At 38.3% G+C, this 21,328-nt stretch overlaps 1 protein-coding gene across 3 annotated transcripts in view; it reads left to right on the forward strand.

Annotated features, from left to right (window-relative positions):
* Positions 1-21,328, forward strand: part of LOC150085589 (tyrosine-protein kinase Src42A-like) — a 140,276-nt gene that overhangs the window by 12,820 nt on the left and 106,128 nt on the right. For all 3 annotated transcript variants that reach the window (XM_090374128.1, XM_090374127.1, XM_090374126.1), the window contains exon 2: positions 17,443-17,564. In XM_090374128.1, coding sequence (XP_090230254.1) covers positions 17,443-17,564 — 122 coding nt within the window. The remainder of the gene's footprint in view (positions 1-17,442; positions 17,565-21,328) is intronic.

A 21,328-nucleotide genomic window follows, 5' to 3' on the forward strand; every position in this document is an offset into this window, starting at 1 on the left:
GCATCCAGTTTTGTTATTGCATCATAGTATCCAATCAGATTGGTCAGACAAATCTCCCCTTAACAAATCCATGGATGATCTTGTATTACTTCATTAACCAGTGACTCCATTATTTACAGTGGAACCGAAGTTAAGCTAACGTAATTACTCATGTCATTTTTTGATCCCTCTTTATGAAGGGGATACATTCACACTTCTCCAGTCCACAGGCCCAACCCTGGATGCAGAGATGCTCTCATAATTATGGCTTAAAGTTTGCTTACCTCCTTTGCTGCCTGCTTTAATATAATTGACTAGATCCCATCCACCTCACATGCCTTTCTTATGTTTTAGCTTTAACAATTTCTCTTACCCTTTCCCTTTATCACAAAATCATTTAGTTCCCTCTTAGAATTTGATAAACATCTGCCATTCACTTCCCTAAACAGTTTCTCATATGTAACTATAGATGCAAAATACTTATTCAGTTTGTCAGCAACCTGAACATTTAGACCGTCGATAACAAGTGGATTAATATGATGCAACCCCTTCCTTCTGCTATTATATGTGTAGAAGTCTACTGCTATTCTCTGTCGGAGACTTCTTGTAATCTCTTAGCTTGCCTAACCTCCTTTGTGACTTGATTACAGATATAGTTTATATGTGTCATAGGCTTCTCTATCACCTGATACTTTATATGCATCCCATGCATTTTTATTGTCTGCCACAAGTCTCGTCAGTTCATATGACATCCATTTAGGTCTATGATTTAAACTGATGAGACGTGGCAGAGAATAAAAATGCATATAAAGTATCAAGTGATACAGAAGCCAATGGTAGATATAGGCTAGTCTATAATCAAGTTATAAAGGAGACATAAAAAGCTCGGTAACTTCTATGATTACTTTTCCTGAATGCTTCCCATTTAGAATTTACTGTTGGGAGCATCATCAGTTGGTTCCACTGCGTAGAATTTAAAAACTGTCTGAGACCACTGTAGTCACCCTTAAGAAAGAAAAAGCCCTTCCCTTTATCCATGCTAATATTTGTGTGTTTAAGATCACAGTATACTTATATAAACTGTGATCACTTTACTTATGTAAACTGTGATCACAGAATCTGCAGGTAAACTGTGAAAATCGTTTACCTGCGGATTCTTAATACATGAAAAATCACTGATAATAATCAGATCAAGAATACTTATTTTTGTTGCCTTACATGCTGCTGTAGAAAACACTCATCCAAAAAATCCACAAAAGTCTTGCTAGTGTGTGAGTGATCAGTTCATTAGTTCCAGTCAGATCAGCCACTAGTTCCAGTCAATATGTGAGTGATCAGTCCACTAGTTCCAGTCAGATCAGTCCACTAGTTCCAGTCAATATCTGTTAAGTTAAAATCCCAAATTATAACACACAATACTGTCTCATTCTATTTCTCTTTATAGTTGTTGTTTGTTATACTCATAGTGATCAAGTCTAAAGCACATTTCCTATTCTCCTTTTTCATTTCCCTGTGATTTTGTTACACCAAACTGACTCAATGTTGCACTGACCACCCACGTCCACTTGTGCACTGCCTTAGATTTTGTGTGTTTCTTGACTAGGAGCATAACTCCTGTCCCTTCTGTAAAAATTCTAATTCCCATATTTAAATTCTGCATCCCTTATGTCTGAGAGACACCATATGTTGGATATTCCTAGTGTGTGTGTGTGTGTGCGTGCGCGCCTTTGTTGACTTAATCAGTAATTTAAATTTATCCCAATTTTATTTACAGTGCTGCTAGCATCAGTGCATATGCGAATATACATATCCCTGTTCTTACTCTTAGTTATCCTAATGCCGCCCATGTATTTATTTCCATGATGGCCCACAGAAGCACTTGAAATCCCTGGTACTTTCTTTCCATGTTGCTGCATGATCCAACAGAAGTAGCAAGAATCCCTTTCACCTCTGCCTGCAGCTCTAGTTAGTCTGTGTATCTCCAAGCTAGCAGTTTTTTGACAGACCTAACACTGCCTTGATAGCATCAGCAAATATTCTTGCACACCTTCTAGTTAAGTGTACCCATACCTATAAAAAATCTCTCCTGTTAACTAGCACAGACGAGGCTGAGAAAAATTTTGCCAAATGAGCTTGCACCAGGGCTCACAATACCAGTCAAAATCTTAATACCAAAATACCGGTATTTGTAATTTATGAAACTGGGATACCGATATTCCAAAAAAAAAAAAAATTTTTTTCGCAATAAATTTTGATGACAATTAGGTGCAATAAAGTAAGAAAAAAACAAGTAATTATTTGAATTCACATTTTAAAGCAAATTTTTATTACAATAATAAATATTCTACCAAAAATTATTAAACATACAGTTATTCTAAAAACAAAATAAGCATCCACGCTACCTGTCCAAATAAAGTGAGCTCTTAAGAAATTCAATAGTGTTATAGTTTAAACTGGATCTAATTTTGGTACATATTTAATTAGTGGCAGAAAACATCCTTTTGGATTCTGTGCTGGTTGGTGCTTTAAACTGCAACTCGTGTATGATTATCTCAGTACAAAATCTTGAAAACAAAATATCTTATTTCCTTTTTGACTTTTTATGGCATTATATCCGTATTAACAAAAGAAACGGACTTTCTGACGGTAAGCTTGGTGAGGAAATCAAATCTAGGTTGTGAGGGGGTTAGTTATTTATTTATTAATTTTTTTCTCTGTACCTTAGAATTGCCATCAGTGACCATTGTTATGATTTTCTTACATCAGCTCCCCTCAAGCACTAAGCCCCACAAGCTACCTGACTGCGTTAAAAAATTTCCAGGAGCTGAGGGATATTCTCCCCCCCACACGAGTATATATATTTTATATTGTGTGAGGTAAAAGTTAGGCAAAAGTAATAAAAATAAATAAATATGGCTATGTAGCTATCATTAGAGGCAGCAAATGCACATCCTCCACATGATGCCTAATTATATCTGATAATTAAAATAAATATGATATTTAAAATAAAAACATCAGCCAGTAGTACGGCAATAATACAGAGCGAAACGAAACACAAATAATATAAAATAAACAAACAGGGAAGGGAAAGTAGAGGTAATAGGACCAAAAGGTAGTCGATAATACCCTGTATAATTTAGTCAATTAAGTCATTAAACCCAATTAATAAAAAATTATGTAAATTTAAAATAATGCCAATTATAAATAATTTAGCGGTACCCCCCCCTCGAAGGTACCAGTTCCAAAAGACGTGAAATATCACCAAAAAGGTTAAAGAAACTACCAAAAACTAAAATATCAAAATAATAGATCAAAATGATAGACTGACCATCATGCCCCATATCGACAGAGGACCACGAGGCCAATAATGATCATGGAATCGCTGCATTTCAGTCGTCATACAAATCATCGCAAAGGCAGAAATATCGAAGAACAAAACCACCCCTCCATTCTCCGATAGATCAACCAATGCAGAGGATTTGCATGGCGGTGGTCCTTATGCAGCGAAAAATAATCTACAGAACAGACAGCACTCTTGATCAGAGCCACACCACTGACATAATGCAAGCTTAACCAGCTTGTATAATAGAAAGGAAAAGAATAGATGGCGGCACAGGCGCTGCTTATTTAGCATATCAACCCACTACTACCACTAATTTATATTATGTGAGGTGAAAGTTAGGCAACTGCAGGTAACTGAATCAGTGGATATGGAGGCATGTAATATAGGATATCTGGACAGGAATGCAATTATTTGCAGTCCCAGCATGGATTTGTTAAGGGGCAGTCTGATCTAACCAATCTGATAGGTTGCTATGATGCAGTAACCAAGAAACTGGATGAAAATATAATTTTGTTATCATATACTGTACTTGGATTTCAGGAAGGCTTTTGATACTGTTGCACATAAAAGATTGCTGTATAAACTTATTAGCATTAGTAGAGGCATATAATGCAAGAAAGCAAGCTTATGCAGCATCAGCCAAAAAAAAAAAAAAAAAAAAAAAAACCACTCCCATTTCACCCCTCTGTTCGTTCGAAATACCTGTCCAGCTGAGCCTTAAATTTATTTAGGCTATCAACTTCCACAACAAGGGATGGAAGTCTGTTCCACCAACCAACTACCCGCTGGCTAAAGGCAAATTTCCGCACATCTATCCTACATCTGTCTTTCCTCAATCTGAATTTATGCCCTCTCAGGTGATTATTCTGAACAAGAGGAAGAATCCCATCGGCATTGAGCATGCTCAAACCATTCAAGGCTTTATACACCTCTGTCAGATCACCTCTCTGGTGTCTAGTCTCCAGACACTGTAATTTGCAAAACTTAAGCCTTTCTTCGTAAGAGCAACCCTTTGTTCCATTCACTAATCATGTTGCCCTTCTCTGTACTCGTTCCAGCAGCTCTACATCCTTCTTGAAATGAGGCCACCCTCCAGACCAGTATACAGTACTCAAGGTGTGGCCTGACCATTGCCTTATACAAAGGAATAATCATCTCCTTATCCCTGCTAGAAAAATTCCTGTATATCATTGACAAGACACCATGAGCTACTCTTGCAGACCATCTGCACTGCTCAGAGAACTTCATATCTGCCTGCACAATTACCCCCAGGTCCTTTTCATTCTCTACCACTGTCAGTGTAGTACTACAGAGTTGATACGTTGCTCTAGGGTTGCTGTTTCCCATATGTAGTACTTTACATTTGTCAATGTTAAACTTCATTTGGTACCTCTCAGCCCATCTGCGCAACCTTTCCAGATCCTGTTGCGGCAGCATAGCGTCAGTAGTGTCCTTAACAACCCTGCCATCCTTTGTATCGTCTGCAAACTTGGACATTAAGCTTGATATACCATCATCAATATCATTTATAAATACAGAAAACAATAATGGACCGAACACTGAACCCTCAGGGACTCCACTAATAACATTAGTCCACGATGAGCAGTGTCTATTGATTACCACTCTGTCTTCTCCCCCTCAACCATCCTTTATCCCTAGCAGCAATTTGCCTCCAATGCCACACTGCTCCAATTTGTGTAGCAGTCTTCCATGTGCAACAGTATCAAAAGCCTTTCTAAGATCCAAGTATATAATATCAAAGTTATTTCCTGCATCCAGTTCTTTTGGGACTGTATCATAGTATCCAATCAAATTGGTTAGGCAAGACTTTCCCTTAACAAAACCATGCTTTGTCCGAGCTATAACTGAAGTCTTGTCTAGATGATCCTGCAGTGCTTCTTTAACCAGTGCCTCCATTAATTTTCCTGGAATAGAAGTTAAACTCACAGGTCTATAATTGTGTCAGCCTTTGATCCTCCTTTGTGAATTGGTGTCATATTTGCACATCTCCAGTCTATGGGTACCTCCCCTGTGTCCAAAGAAGCTCTCATAATTATGACTAAGGGTTTGCTTACTTCCTTTGCTACCTCCTTTAATATAACTGGATAGATCCTATCCACCCCAGGTGCCTTTTTTATGTTTATCCTCAACAATTTCTCCTCCACTTTCCTCTCAGTTATTGCAAAGTCATCTAGCTCACTGCCAGAGTTTACTTCACCTCTGGCATTCCCTTTCATGAATAATTCCTCATATGTGAATGTAGATGCAAAATACTCGTTTAGTTTGTTAGCCACCTGAGCAGGATCCTCAGCTATTGAACCATCAATATCCAGTGGACCAATCTGATTCATCCCTTTCCTTCTAGAGTTTACATAGATAAAGAACTCTTTTCTGTTTTTTTTTGCATCCTTTGCCGAGGATTTCTCATCTGCCTTTGCCTGCCTAACCTTCTTTGTGACTTGGTTACAGACCAGCTTATATCTATCATAGGCTTCCATGTCACCCATTAATTTATATGTATCCCATGTAATTTTCTTCTCTGCTGTATGTCTCATTAGTTCATCTGACATCCATTTAGGCCTAAACCTTGAACATTATTTCTTAGTTGGTATGTAAAGCCTAGTAGCTTCCAAGATAAGTTCTTTGAATGCTTCCCATTTTGAATTTAAATTTGAATTAAATACTGTCTCAGGCCATCGTAGTCTCCTTTACTAAAGCAATAACCCTTCCCTTTACCCCTGATGGTAGTTAGCTCTTTGAGTAAATCCCACTTCAGCACAATGTGATCACTGCCACCTAGTGGTTCCTTTATCTGCAGATTGTTAATGCATGAAGAATCACTACTGATAATCAGATCAAGAGTATTACTCCCTCTAGTTGCCTCCCGAACATGCTGATGTAGAAAACAATCATCCAATACATCCACAAAAGCCTTGCTAGTGTGTGAGTGACCAGCCCACAAATTCCAGTCAATATCTGGGAAATTAAAATCCCCCATTATAAGACTCTCTGATTTACTGGGCCACTCTATTTCTCTGTACAGTTTCTTATTATACTCATCAGAGTCATTAGGCCTATAGCACACTCCTACTCTCAATTTTGATCTCCCAATGCTTATGTCACACCAAACTGACTCGACACTGCACTGTCCAGTGATGTCGACTGGCTTCACTTCCTTGGATTTCATGTGTTTCTTAACTAAAAGCATAACCCCTCCTCCCTTCCTATCCTGTCTATCCTTTCTGTAGACATTGTACTCCCCAAATTCCAGTTCTGCATTCCTTATATCTGTGTGACACCACGTCTCTGAAATCCCAACAATATCTGCCTTTGATGTTTTGAGCAATACCTCAAATTCATCAAATTTATTTACTAAACTCCTAGCATTGGTGTACATGCAAGTATACATGCATCTGCTCTTCCTCTTAGCCACCCTAACACAACCCATGTGTTAACTTGTCCCCCCATGATTCCCAGCAGTCTCTGAAATATCCTGCATCTTATTTTCCAGGCTGCTGCTCATTCCAATAGAAGGAGTGCAAGAATCACTTTCTCCTCTGCCAGTGGCTACTGTTAATCTATTAGTCCTTGTATCCCCCCAATCTAGCAGTTTTCCGACCCACATCACACTGCCTCGATAGCATCAGCAAACATTCTTGCACCCTTTCTATTTAAGTGTATCCCATCCCTGTAGAAGCAGTCTCTCCTGTTAACAAGTACAGACCAGGCTGCACAATCTTTCCAGGGCCGAATTGATCGACAGGGCTCTCATCATATACTCCCTCCTATCGTGTCCGGGCAGAATTGCAGACACTTTCAAATTGAACCCTAATTCACGGCTTTTTTTCATCAGTGACCTGTACTTGTTAAGTAATTCCGCCGGTCTCCTACTCTTAATATCATTAGTGCCAACGTGTACAACTATATCACCTTTTGTGCCCTTAAAAGATGATATCCGCTCTACAACGTCATCAGCCTTTGCCCCTGGCAGACATACCCTGGTCCTGTTCCACCTATCCTTTTTACAAAGCATGTTTCCTGTTTCCCTGACAATAGTCACCAACAATTACTAGTTCCTTTGGGACCAGCGCATTCTGCCTTGGGGGTTGCCGCTGTGTTGCGTGATGACCAAGTGCAAGCTCTGGCATTGGTGTGGGCAGCTGAGAGCTTGATGGGCCCTCACTTGTAATCCTTCAGGGGCATCCACCCTGTCCTTCAAGCTCTCATATAGGCCCATAACAACGCTGAGTTGTCACCTGATTTTCTTGCATCTCGCACATACAAAAACATCCCCCATGGCAGTATCATGTCCCATACCTGACTGCTCCGCAAACATCAAGCAAATAGTGCATCTTAAAAGGCTGTGATTCAGAGGGCAACTGCCCCCCTCAGTTCTCCCCTGAGCCACAGCATTCCAATTAGCTTGAGCCTTTTGCTTTGCTGCTCTGGTTTGAGTCATGATTTCGATTTACTTTCAATAAAATTTCAATTTCAGTACAAAATTAAATCCTAAACTTGTATCCCAACACAGTTATAACTCTATATTTATGTTTCAGTAACGAGTGTTATCTACGAAATCTACGAGTGCTATCTACGAAATATTTATGTTTCAGTAACGAGTGTTATCTACGAAATCTACGAGTGCTATCTACGAAATATTTATGTTTCAGTAACTAGTGTTATCTACAAAATCTACGAGTGCTATCTACGAAATATTTATGTTTCAGTAACTAGTGTTATCTACAAAATCTACGAGTGTTATCTACGAAATATTTGTTTCAGTAATGAGTGTTATCTACGAAATATTTGTTTCAGTAATGAGTGTTATCTACAAAATCTACGAGTGTTATCTACGAAATATTTGTTTCAGTAATGAGTGTTATCTACGAAATATTTATGTTTCAGTAACGAGTGTTATCTACGAAATCTACGAGTGTTATCTACGAAATATTTATGTTTCAGTAACGAGTGTTATCTACGAAATCTACGAGTGTTATCTACGAAATCTACGAGTGTTATCTACGAAATATTTGTTTCAGTAACGAGTGTTATCTACGAAATCCCTTTATATAACTTCCGTATCAAGTTATGTATTAATCATTTATTGTTACTAATTATTTATGTTACGTAACCTAAGTGGTTATATGTATAATTAAAATTACAATTTAATTGCCAATGAAGTTTGACAAGATTAATAGATTTTACTGATTAATTTTCCCGTAACAATGGCGGCTATTTACGAACGGTAAACACGTGGATTTGATACCCTTTCCGATACTAAGTAATACCTACAAAATCTCTATCTAAGTTACTTTAAACTTAAGTACCGTAAATAGGAATATAAAGCTACTCTAGAAAATAAGTTAATATGTCAATTTAAACTAATAAAGCAGAAAATAAATCAGAAAAAACTTCTCTGTTCCAAGAGCAGCAGAAAGGCACGTCCGCACCGGCAACTCTCGTCCTCAGACTTCCTGAGGCAGGTGCTAAAAGTCTTCCTCAAGGTGATTCAGCAAAGGATAAGATGTAAGTGCGAAAGTGCACTAGGAAACACACAGTTCGGATTCTGCAGGGGACTAGGCACCAGAGAAGCAATTTTCTGTTTACAAATATTGCTACAAAGGTGCTATGAACATCAAAAAGACGTGTATATATGTTTTATTGATTACGAGAAAGCCTTCGATTCAGTAGACCACGACCGTCTAATTGACCGACTGAGAAAACTTGGGCTTGAAAACAACGATATCAACTTTATTACAACTCTACTGGAATCAAACAGCCCGGCTTCGCTATGACAATGACCTGACAGACCCAATTACAATAAAAAAAGGTGTCCGGCAAGGCTGTCCATTATCTCCCATTCTTTTTAACATCTATTCGGAAATGATCTTCGACCAAACACTGGCTGACAAGAACATCGGCATAAAAGTTAACGGACACTACATCAGTAACTTAAAGATATGCCGATGACACAACACTAATAGCGGATTCAGAACAAGATTTACAGACCATCTTGAGTGAAGTGGACATAGAAAGCCAAGCATGGGGGCTACGAATCAACAAAAAGAAAACAAAGGTGATGAAGGTCAGCAGGACTGCAAGCAAAATCACGATCAAACTAAACAATGAAAAACTAGAGCAAATACACCGCTTCAAGTATCTCGGAGTACTCATTGATGACCAGCTGAACCATGAGGCCGACATCAAAAGCAGAATTGAACAAGCCAGGCAGGCATTCACCAAGTGGGAAACCCTCCTCACCGACAGAAGCTTGAACATCATGCTCAAATTACGCACATTGAAATGCTACATCTGGCCAATACTGCTCTACGGTGTAGAAACGGACTCTAACATCAGCCACTACAAAAAAGCTCCAGGCCTTCGAAATGTGGCTCTACCGAAGAATGCTGAAAATCCCGTGGACAGCCAAGATAACCAACGTACAGGTCCTGCAGGACATGCACACGGAACGGGACCTGCTCAAAACCATCATCAGCAGGAAATGCAAATACCTAGGTCACTCATCCTGGAGGGAAAGATCGAAGGCAAGAAACGCCCAGGCAAACCGAAAATGGCACGGCTAGATAACACAACACCTGGCTTCACATGACAACAGCACAAATTCTGTACGCAGCGCTAGACAGAGAACAATATCAAAACGAAGTCGCAAACGCCATTCGGCAGCATTAAAGAAGAAGAACTAATAGCATAACCCCTCCTCCCTTCCTATCCTGTCTATCCTTTCTGTACACATTGTACTCCCCAAATTCCATTTCTGCATTTCTTATATCTGTGTGACACCACGTCTCTGATATCTCAACAATATCTGCCTTTGATGTTTTGAGCAATACCTCAAATTCATTAAATTTATTTACCAAACTCCTAGCATTGGTGTACATGCAAGTATACATGCACCTGTTCCTATTCTTAGCTACCCTGACCCATCCCATGTTTTACTTGTACCACAATGACTCCCAGCAGTCTCTGAAATATCCTGCATCTTGTTTTCCAGGCTGCTGCTCATTCCAATAGAAGCAGTGCAAGAATCACTTTCACCTCTGCCAGTGGCTACTGTTAATCTATTAGTCCTTGTATCCCCCCCCAAGCTAGCAGTTTTCCGACCCACCTAACACTGCCTCGATAGCATCAGCAAATATTCTTGCACCCTTTCTATTTAAGTGTATCCCATCCCTGTAGAAGCAGTCTCTCCTGTTAACAAGTACAGACCAGGCTGAAAAAAATTCTACCCCTTGAGCCTTGCATAATCTTTCCAGGGCCGAATTGATCGATAAGGCTCTCATCATATACTCTCTCCTATCGTGTCTGGGCAGAATTGCAGACACTTTCAAATTCAACCCTAATTCACGGCTTTTTTTCAAAAGTGACCTGTACTTAATGTGCATTAAGGGCAAGTTACTGCTATGGATAAAGCGATGGTTAAGTGAAAGAAGATAGAGGGTGGTTATCAATGGGTACTTCTCTTCGTGGACAAATGTTATTAGTGGAGTTCCCCTGGTTCCATGCTGGGCCCATTATTGTTTTCAATATTTAGTAATGATATTGATGAAGGTATATCAGGCTTAATGTCTAAGTTTGCAGATGAGACAAAGACAGGGTAGTTAATAACAGTAATCAGGGTGAACTAATGGAAGAAGATCTAGGAAAATGGGTCGTTGGGCTGAGAAATGGCAGTTGAAATTTAACATTGACAAATGCAAGGTATCTCATGTGGGTAGCAGTTATTCCAATAGTAATTTGTCATCTGTGTGGTATTACACTCCGGGTAGTGGAAAATGAAAAAGGACTTGGAGGTAATTGTGCAGTCTGATATGAAATGATCTGAGCAGCGCAGACATGCTGCCTGGACAGCTCATCGGGGTTTTGTCAATGAAATACAGAAACTTTGCTTGCAGGGATGAGGAGGTGATTATCCCTTTGTAGAAGGCTATGGTTGGGCCACATCTTGAGTATTGTATACAGGTCTTGGAGGCTTCAATTTAAAAAGAATATATATCTGCTGGAATGGGTGCAAAGAAGGGCAATAAGATTTGTGAAGGGAACAAAAGGGTGCTCTGACATAAAAAGCTTGAGTTCTGCCAATTGTAGTGTCTGGAGACTAGGTGTTTAGGGGTGATCTGATTGTGATGTGTAAGGCCTTGAATGGATTGAGTAAGCTGAATGTGAATGGCATTCTTTCTCTTGCTGAGGGGTGGGGGTAATGAATGGAAGGATGGTTGCAGGATAGATGTGTGGAAGTTTGCCTTTAGCCAGCAGATGGTTAGTTTTTTGCAACAGGCTGCCATCTGTTGTGAAGTGAATGGTTTGAATGGAATGAATTTAAGGAAGAACTAGACAGTTTCTAAGAGGGTATGGATGGGTAAAGTGTGTATTTTTTTTTTTTTTTTTTGCCTAATGCTGTATATGGCATTGAAAAAATAGAATTGCATGAAAGCAAGCTTATAAGCTTGCTTTCTTGCACCATTCCCACTACTACTACAGTCACATTAGCAGATAATAATAATTCATGATTTATAACAAAATAAATCAGGTCATACATATCAAAATTTGTTAAAAAGGCTCCTAAAATATTCTAAGTGAGCATTGAAATTTTGAAATTGTTTAGAGCTTCTGTTCCAAATTTATAGTAATATTTCTGTAGGGAAATTGAGGAGGGAATGCTATGGAATTGAACTTAGAACCATCCCAAGTTGCCATCTGAATATATGTTGAAAATTAGATAGTGACCCACACACCTTTCTTGTTGATTAATGTGAAAATATCCTTTCATTTATAACGATTTGTGTAGGGGAAGTGAATGAGGGCTGTAAAATCGTAACTGGTAATGAGACTTTTCAAGCACCAACAGAACATAGGTTGAAAATCAGTTTCTAAAGGTTGTGGTGGATCTTTAAGATTACGTTCACTTCATCAGTAGTGACATGTGAACAAAAAATTTTATGCTTACCAAACTGCCATTTGTCAAAACTGAACTTTAACAGTCTATAGAAGTTATGTGCATGATTTTTTTTTTTTTTTCTGTTCGTACCTTTGTCTTATTTTGGCTTTTGCCGACTGGCTTGGCTAGTAAAAGTTCGGATAATTGAGGTTATACTCTGTATTAGCATTAATAGAGGCATACGATGCAAGAAAGCAAGTGTATGCAGCATCAGCCAAAAAAATGCTCCCATTTCATCCCTCCATTTGTTCCAAATGCCTGTCCAGCTCACCCATAAATTCATTTAGGCTATCAACTTCCACCAATCAACCACCTGCTGGCTAAAGGTAAATTTCCGCACATATATTTTAAAACTCTCTTTCCTCTATTTGAAACTGTGCCCTCTCAGGTTCTTAGTCTGAGCAAGAGGAAGAATCCCATCAACATTCAGCGTGCTCAACCCATTCAAGGCCTTATACACCTCAGTCAGATCACCTCGCAGGTGCTTACTCTCCAGGTGCTCCAGTTTGCAGAATTTAAGCCTTTCTTGGTAAGAGAACCCCTTTGTTCCCCCTCACCAATCTTGTTGCTCTTCTTTGTACTCGTTCTAGCAACTCTACATCCTTCCTAAAATGAGGCCTCCAGACCTGTACACAGTACGTTATACAAGGCAATGGCCTGACCATTGCCTTGTATAACGGGATAATCACCTCCCTGTCCCTGCTAGCAAAATTCCTATATATCATTGACAAGACTCCATGACCTGCCCTGGCAGCCCATCTACACTTCTCAGCGAACTTCATATTTGATTGCACAACCCCAGGGGCTCACATCTGGTGAATATGGGCTTGGCACACCCAAGGTCCTGAGGTGGATATCATCATTCTTCTCTTTTTTGGTGATTCCCTTTTGATTCTCTCTCTAACTTGAGCAGTATTCTTGAAACTTGAGCAGTATTCCCGAAACTTCAGCAATATATTCTTAGTTGGTATGAAAAGCCCAGTAGCCTCCAAAATTACATCTCAGATGGCTTTCCATTTAGAATTCAACATTGGTAACATCATCAGTTCATCCCATTGTACAGAATTTAAAAACTGTCTGAGACCACTGTAGTCACCTTTATGAAAAGAAAAGCCCTTCCCTTTAACCTTGATGGTAGTTACATCTTTAAGTAATTCCCACATCAGTACATTGTGATCACTGTCACCTTTATCTGCAAATTCTTAATGCATGAAATAATCACTGCTAATAATCAGATCAAGAGTATTACTCCCTCTGGTTGCCTCTCGAACATGTTGTAGAAAATAGTCATCCAATAAATCCACAAAAGTGTTGCTAGTGTGCGAGTTCAGGTCAATATCTGGAAAGTTAAAATCCCCCATTATAAGACATTCTGTTTTACTGGCCTACTCTATTTCTCTGCACAATTGCTCATTATACTCATCAGATTCATTAGGCCTATAACACACCACACACACACGTACTCTTATTTTCTTTTTGCCAGTGCTTATTTCACACCAAACAGACTCAACACTGCATTGTCCACCAACATCAATTGCATGCAGTTCCTTAGATTTTATGTTTTTCTTAACTAACAGCATAACCCCCTCCTCCCTTCCTATCCTTTCCATACACATTGTACTCCCCAAATTCCAATTCTTCACTGCTTATCTGTGTGACGCCACGTCTCTGATATCTTGATGTCTTGACTAGCACTTCAAGCTCATTAAGCCGGGATACTAGAAATGACTATGGATCCTTTATCCTGAGTGCCTGGCACTCAGTAGTTGACCAATTTATTCTTTGTTTTTTTTTTTTTTTTTGTTATAAATCATGAACCATTAGTACTTGTTAATACACCTGAAATGTAACGCCTTATGTGCATTAACTTTTCTTAAATTAATTTTTCCTTGTTTTTCTGTCTTTTTCTGTGATTAATAAAGTGAAAAGTAAATACGTGTATTGTGTTTACTTTTTTCACTTATATTAATATCTTCTGATCAATTAATTACTTATAACTTTATAGAACATTTAATGAAACGACAGTATAGTTTTATGTTGTCTAAACTTAACCAATCAGTTTAATTAAACTGTACGATATTTATTATTCTTATCCCGTGTTTTAAGCGTGATTGCATATATATATATATATATATATATATATATATATATATATATATATATATACACACACACACACATACACGTAAGTGCCTATTTTTACCATGTCCGCATGTAACAACTTACTGTTATTATTATTATTAGCCGTATGATGCAAGGAAGCCTGAGGCTTATGCTGGACCAGCCAAAAAAATTTCTCCAGTTACCCCTGAGGGAGAGGAATCAACAAGAAAGTGAAGAATGATGATATCCAGCTGAGGACCCTGGGTTTTGCAAGCCCATATTCACCAGATGTGAGCCCCTGGTGTTTACTTGACTGATTTTTGTGAACTTTTATATTTGATTCTTTTAAAAATATTTGTCAAACCAATCCAAATTTCATTAAAATTGGAGAAATAAAAATCTGGCAATTTTTTCTTTTTTTCTATACAATTTGTCTGTAAAAAAGAAATTCATACATTAAATATAGTTTCAGTGTAGTACTATTAGCTTTTGAAATTCCAGTGCATGCATTTATCGTTATGTAAGACTTTTGAACACTAGGTCACTTGTGTAGAGAAAAAAAAGTTTGTTAATGTATGTAGTTCCTTACATTTCAGGCATGCCGAATTTTTTTCTTAAATAAGTATACTCTTCCAGTACACTTTTTCTCTCTATGTATATCTCTTTTTACAAGTGACATGTTCACGAGAACAATGCAGCATTAGAATTATATATTTGACCTTGGAATTATTTATTTTTTCATATAAACTGTATGGAAAAAATAATAATCATAAATAACTAGGGGGCTGCGCTTGCTTCTTTTGAAAAAGTAAAAGAAAATACTTACAGAAGCTTACATCAGGCGACACAGAAGCCTATGGCAGATATAAGCTAGTCTGTAATCAAGTCACAAAGGAGGTTAGACAGGTGAAGGCAGATCACGAGAAATCTTTGGCAAAGGATGCTAAGAAAAACAGCAAGGATTTCTTTACTTATATAAACTCTAAAAGGAAGGGGATGAATCTGATTGGTCCACTTGATATCGATGGTTCGACTGTCAATGATCCTCCTCAGATAGCAAACAAACTACATTCACACGAGGAGTTAAGGATTGAAAATACCAGAAGGTTATCAAATTGTAGCAGGGTGCTTAATGATTTTGTAATAACTGAGAGCAAAGTGGAAGAGAAACTGTTGAAGTTAAACGTAAGAAAAGCACCTGGGATGGATGGTATCTATCCAGTTATATTAAAGGAGGCTGCAAAGCAACTAAGCAAACCCTTAGCCATAATTATGAGAGCATCCTTGGACTCAGGGGAGGTACCCATGGACTGGAGATGTGCAAATGTGACACCAATTCACAAAGGGGATCAAAGCATGACACGAGTAAAGAGACCAGTTAGTTTATCTTCTGTTCTAGGTAAAATAATGGAGTCGCTGGTTAAAGATGCATTGCAGGATCATCTAGACAAGACCGCAGCAATAATTCAGATACAGCATGGGTTTGTTAAAGGAAAGTCTTGTCTGACAAATTTTATTGGATACTATGATGTGTTTACAAAGGAACTGGATACAAAAAGTATCGAAGTACGCAGATGGTACAAAGGTTGGCAGGGTTGTTATGGCAGTGTGCTACTGCAACAGGATCTAGAAAATTTGGGAAGATGGGCTGAGAAGTGGCAACTGAAGTTTACCATTGACAAATGCAAAGTACTGCATATGTTTAGAAGTAACCCCAGAGGAACATACCAACTGTGTGGTACTACACTTAAGGTGGTAGAAAATGAAAAAGACCTGGAAGTAATTGTGCAGTCAGATATGAAGTTTTCTGAGCAATGCAGACAGGCTGCCAGGGCAGGTCATGGGGTTTTGTCAGTGATTTTTGCTAGCAGAGAAAAGGAGGTGATTGTCCCTCTGTATAAGGCAATGATCAGGCCACGCCTTTAGTACTGCGTACAGGTCTGGTGGTCTCATTTTATGAAGGATGTAGATTTGCTTGAGCGTGTACAGAGAAGGGCAACAGATTGGTTCTGCAAATTGCAGCGGCTAGAGACTAGGCACCTGCGAGGTGATCTGATTGAGGTGTATAAGGCCTTGAATGGTTTGAGCACGCTGAATTCTGATCGGATACTTCCACTTGTTCAGATAATGAACCTAAGGGGGCATAAATTCAAATTGAGTAAAGATAGATGTAGAATAGATGTGCGGAAATTTGCCTTTAGCCAGCGGGTGGTTAATTGCTTGAACAAACTGCCATCTGTCGTGGAAGTTTATAGGTTAAATAAATTTAAGGAGGAACTGGACAAACATTTAGAGAGAATGGTTGTGTGAATATTTTGGCTGATGCTGCCAAATGTCTAAGCTCATACACTTGCTTTCTTGCATCACATGCCACTATTACTTCTACTACTATTACATAGCAGAGGAAGAGACACTGTGTCTCTCTTCCAGTGGTTTTAAAGATGGTTTTAACTTTGGCTCTGGTTGATTTGGTATATCAGAATAATCTCTACTGAAACAGGGAACGTGTTCTGTTTCTAAAGCTTATGGAGGATAGTGGTCATTTTTGGTAATTTGTTTTGTAAAATATTGAGTAATTCTTGCAAAATTTCTCTTGTTCTTCTTCGTGTTTTCTTTTATTTATCAAATATTTATAACCAGAAAGTTTTTTTTCTTTTTTTCCTGGGACATCTGATAAAAAAAAATTTACAATATTAATAAAAGTACAAGAAATTTAACAATAAAGACTATTTTCAATTATACTAAAAATACTTTTACTTTTAAATACATGTAAAAAAAAAAAAAAATAAATAACCTACCTTATTTGCGTGATATTCGTATTATTGGCCTTCTGGTGCCTGTGTGCATCGCAAACATTGCACACGTGGATGGCGTACCCGTGGTCCCTTGATGCTCGTTATAACCAAGTTTTACTGTATAAGATAATTAATATCTAATTCATTTTATTAGATAATTTGTTAAGATAATTAAGAAATATAAAAATTAATTCACATAAACAAAAAAAATTGTTTGGAATGAAGTAAATGGTATTAAAATTGGGTGCTTTTTCTGTTTGTTGTAGGTGGTACTTTGGAAAGATTAAGAGGATAGAAGCGGAAAAAAAGTTGTTATTGGCAGAAAATGAACATGGCGCTTTCTTAATAAGGGACAGTGAAAGTAGAAGGAATGATTTCTCCCTTTCAGGTTCTGCTTTGTTTTTGGTTATCCTGGCACACAATTATAGGCTTCATATTTAAGCAGTATATATTAAGTGTGGTCTGTTGTGTATATCTTAAGTGTGTTATTATGTTTATTATGTTTGATATATCTGAATATATGGTTGACCCCCCTACCTTTTATATATAAACTAAAACTTTGGTGGCTGCTTATATAAAACTTGGATATTTGTAGTCAAATAATTTTAGATTTGACAATGGTTTACAATAACACACTGCAAAACTGTAAATTCAATGATGAAGTTACATAGTTTTATAATAAAAATATGTTTATAGTGAACTTAATTCCAAATTTATTGGTTGGAAATCTTCCATATTTGTTTTAGGAATATTCCTTCATTGTGTTGCGTATTATAAACTGGATTATATAGAGCTGAATTTTTTTTTAGCATTAGCATTAGCATTAGCAAAGGCATATGATGCAAGAAAGCAAGCTTATACAGTAAGTCCCCGCTATTCGCGCAGGGGTTAAGTTCCTGAGAAATACAGCGAATACTGAGTTATGGCTGCCATAGTAATAAAGGGGTTCCGTTCCAAAGTATGAAATATATAAGAAAAACTAGTCTAAAATTTTGTCTGTATATATTATATGTACCTTCATAATATGACTATGTACATAGACAGTACATAGTGAAATGCAAGACCATTGCATAAGGCATCGAAATGAAAATAAGAAACAATTTAATATTAAATGTAATATTTATTAGAAATTTCAAACCAGCGCCTTTGCTATATCTAAAAAAACTTATTCCACCAGTGCTATCACCAGTTTCACTCAAGTGTTGATAAAGGTGTTTTGCCTTTTCACGAATGATGAGTGAATGTAACGGAATTTTATTTTGAGTTCGGTTTTCTATCTACAGATTTAAAGCTTTTCCATTTTTTCCAATTTAACATCATGAGTTACAGAGTAAATCTTTGAAGCAATTAGCGCGTTTTCATGGACACTACGGTGGATTTTTTCTTCCGATTTCTTGATTGATCGTACCGTTCACTTATTGATTTTATATTTTGTCACTGAGGAGACACTTTCACCATTAGAAATTTTGTCTAATAACTGAATTTTACTCACTAATGTCATCACCTTCTTTGATCTTTTCCCAATTCCCTTGTTATTCGTAGACATATTTTTGTAGGGGTTAGAAAAGAACTTGTCCACCATAAAGTCATTTTCTTCCGTTAACACACTCGGAAAAGTCTGTTTACACTAACACACTGCAAAACATTACATTTTTCACTTTTGTAAGCATATCAATTTATAAATTGATAAATTTATTCAATTTATAAGCATCTAAATTAAAAGCAAATGACGAAACCTTCCATGACAACTGAATAGCACATACTGAACAAGGGTTAGCAAGAAACATCCACGCCCGCGATTTTGTCACCCCTCTCCCACTGAGTGCTGTTTTGACCGGGAAAGATGATTTTAGCCATGCCCATGTTTTTTTATGGCAGAAAACGCTCATGACGCTTTAAAATTCACATTTTTTTAGGTTTCATTTTATATTAAATTAGCGACCGCGAATAGCAGGGGTTTACTGTATAGCATCAGCAAAAAAAAAAAAAACCTTATTTCACCCATCCACTCACTCCAAATGTTTGAAGTTCTGCCTTGAATCTATTTAAGCTACCAACTTCTACAATGACGGATGGAAGTTTGTTCCAGCAATCAACCACCCGCTGTCTAAAGGCAAACTTCCACACATCTCTCCTAAAACCATCTTTCCTCAATTTGAATTTATTCTCTCTCAGGCGATTGTTCTGAGCAAGAGGAAGAATCCCATCCACATTGAGCATGCTCAAACCATTCAAGGCTTTATACATCTCAATCAGATCACTTCGCAGGGGCCTAATCTCCAGACACTGTAATTTGCAAAACTTAAGCATTTCTTTGTAGGAGCAACCCTTTGTTCCATTCACTAATCTTGTTGCCCTTCTCTGTACTCGTTCCAACAGCTCTACATGCTTCTTAAAATGAGGCCTCCAGACTTAGCATTAGCATTAGTAGAGGCATTTGATGCAAGAAAGCAAGCTTATGCAGCATCAGCCAAAAAAAAAAAAAAAAAAACCCACTTCCACTTCACCCCTCTGTTCGTTCAAAATACCTGTCCAGCTGAGCCTTAAACTTATTTAGGCTATCAACCTCCACCACAAGGGATGGAAGTCTGTTCCACCAACCAACCACCCGCTGGCTAAAGGCAAATTTCCGCACGTCTATCCTACATCTGTCTTTCCTCAATTTGAATTTATGCCCTCTCAGGTGATTTTTCTGAGCTAGAGGAAGAATCCCGTCAGCATTGAGCATGCTTAAACCATTCAAGGCTTTATACACCTCTATCAGATCACCTCGCTGGTGCCTAGTCTCCAGACACTGTAATTTGCAAAACTTAAGCCTTTCTTCGTAAGAGCACCCCTTTGTTCCATTCACTAATCTTGTTGCCCTTCTCTGTACTCGTTCCAGCAGCTCTACATCCTTCTTGAAATAGGTCTCCAGACCTGTATACAGTACTCTAGGTGTGGCCTGACCATCGCCTTATACAATGGAATAATCACCTCCTTATCCCTGCTGGAAAAATTCCTGTATATCATTGACAATACTCCATGAGCTACTCTTGCAGCCCGTCTGCACTGCTCAGAGAACTTCATATCTGCCTGCACAACCACCCCCAAGTCCCTTTCATTCGCTACCACTGTCAGTGTAGTACCACAGAGTTGATACGTTGCTCTGGGGTTGCTGTTTCCCATGTGTAGTACTTTACATTTATCAATGTTAAACTTCATTTGCCACCTCTCAGCCCATCTGCTCAACCTTTCCAGATCCTGTTGCAGCAGCATAGTGTCAGTAGTGTCCTTGACAACCCTGCCAACCTTTGTATCGTCTGCAAACTTGGACATTAAGCCCGATATACCATCATCAATATCATTTATAAATACAGAAAACAATAATGGACCCAACACTGAGCCCTGAGGGACTCCACTAATAACATCAGTCCACGATGAGCAGTGTCCATTGATTACCACTCTCTGTCTTCTCCCCCTCAACCACCCCTTTATCCATAGCAGCAATTTGCCTCCAATGTCACACTGCTCCAATTTGTGTAGCAGTCTTCCATGTGCAACAGTATCAAAAGCCTTTCTAAGATCCAAGTATATAATATCAAAGTTATTCCCTGCATCCAGTTCTTTTGTGACTGCATCATAGTATCCAATCAAGTTGGTCAGGCAAGACTTCCCCTTAACAAAACCATGCTGTGTCTGAGCTATAACTGAAGTCTTGTCTAAATGATCCTGCAGTGCTTCTTTAACCAGCGCCTCCATTAATTTTCCTGGAACAGAAGTTAAGCTCACAGGTCTATAATTACTTGTGTCAGCCTTTGATCTTCCTTTGTGAATTGGGGTCACATTTGCACCTTTCCAGTCTATGGGTACCTCCCCTGAGTCCAAGGAAGCTCTCATAATTATGGCTAAGGGTTTACTTACTTCCTTTGCTGCCTCCTTTAATATAACTGGATAGATCCCATCCACCCCGGGTGCCTTTCTTGTGTTTATCTTCAACAGTTTCTCCTCCACTTTACTCCCAGTTATTTCAAGATTCTGTAGCTTACTACTAGAGTTGAATACACCTCTGGCATTCCCCTCGCTGAATAACTCCTCATGTGTGAATGTCGATGCAAAATATTCATTTAGTTTGTTAGCTTCCTGAGCAGGATCATCAACACTTGACCCATC

This window comes from Mastigoproctus giganteus, chromosome 5, assembly GCF_048544385.1.
Source record: "Mastigoproctus giganteus isolate SK-2022 chromosome 5, ASM4854438v1, whole genome shotgun sequence".
NCBI classification, from domain to species: domain Eukaryota; kingdom Metazoa; phylum Arthropoda; class Arachnida; order Uropygi; family Thelyphonidae; genus Mastigoproctus; species Mastigoproctus giganteus.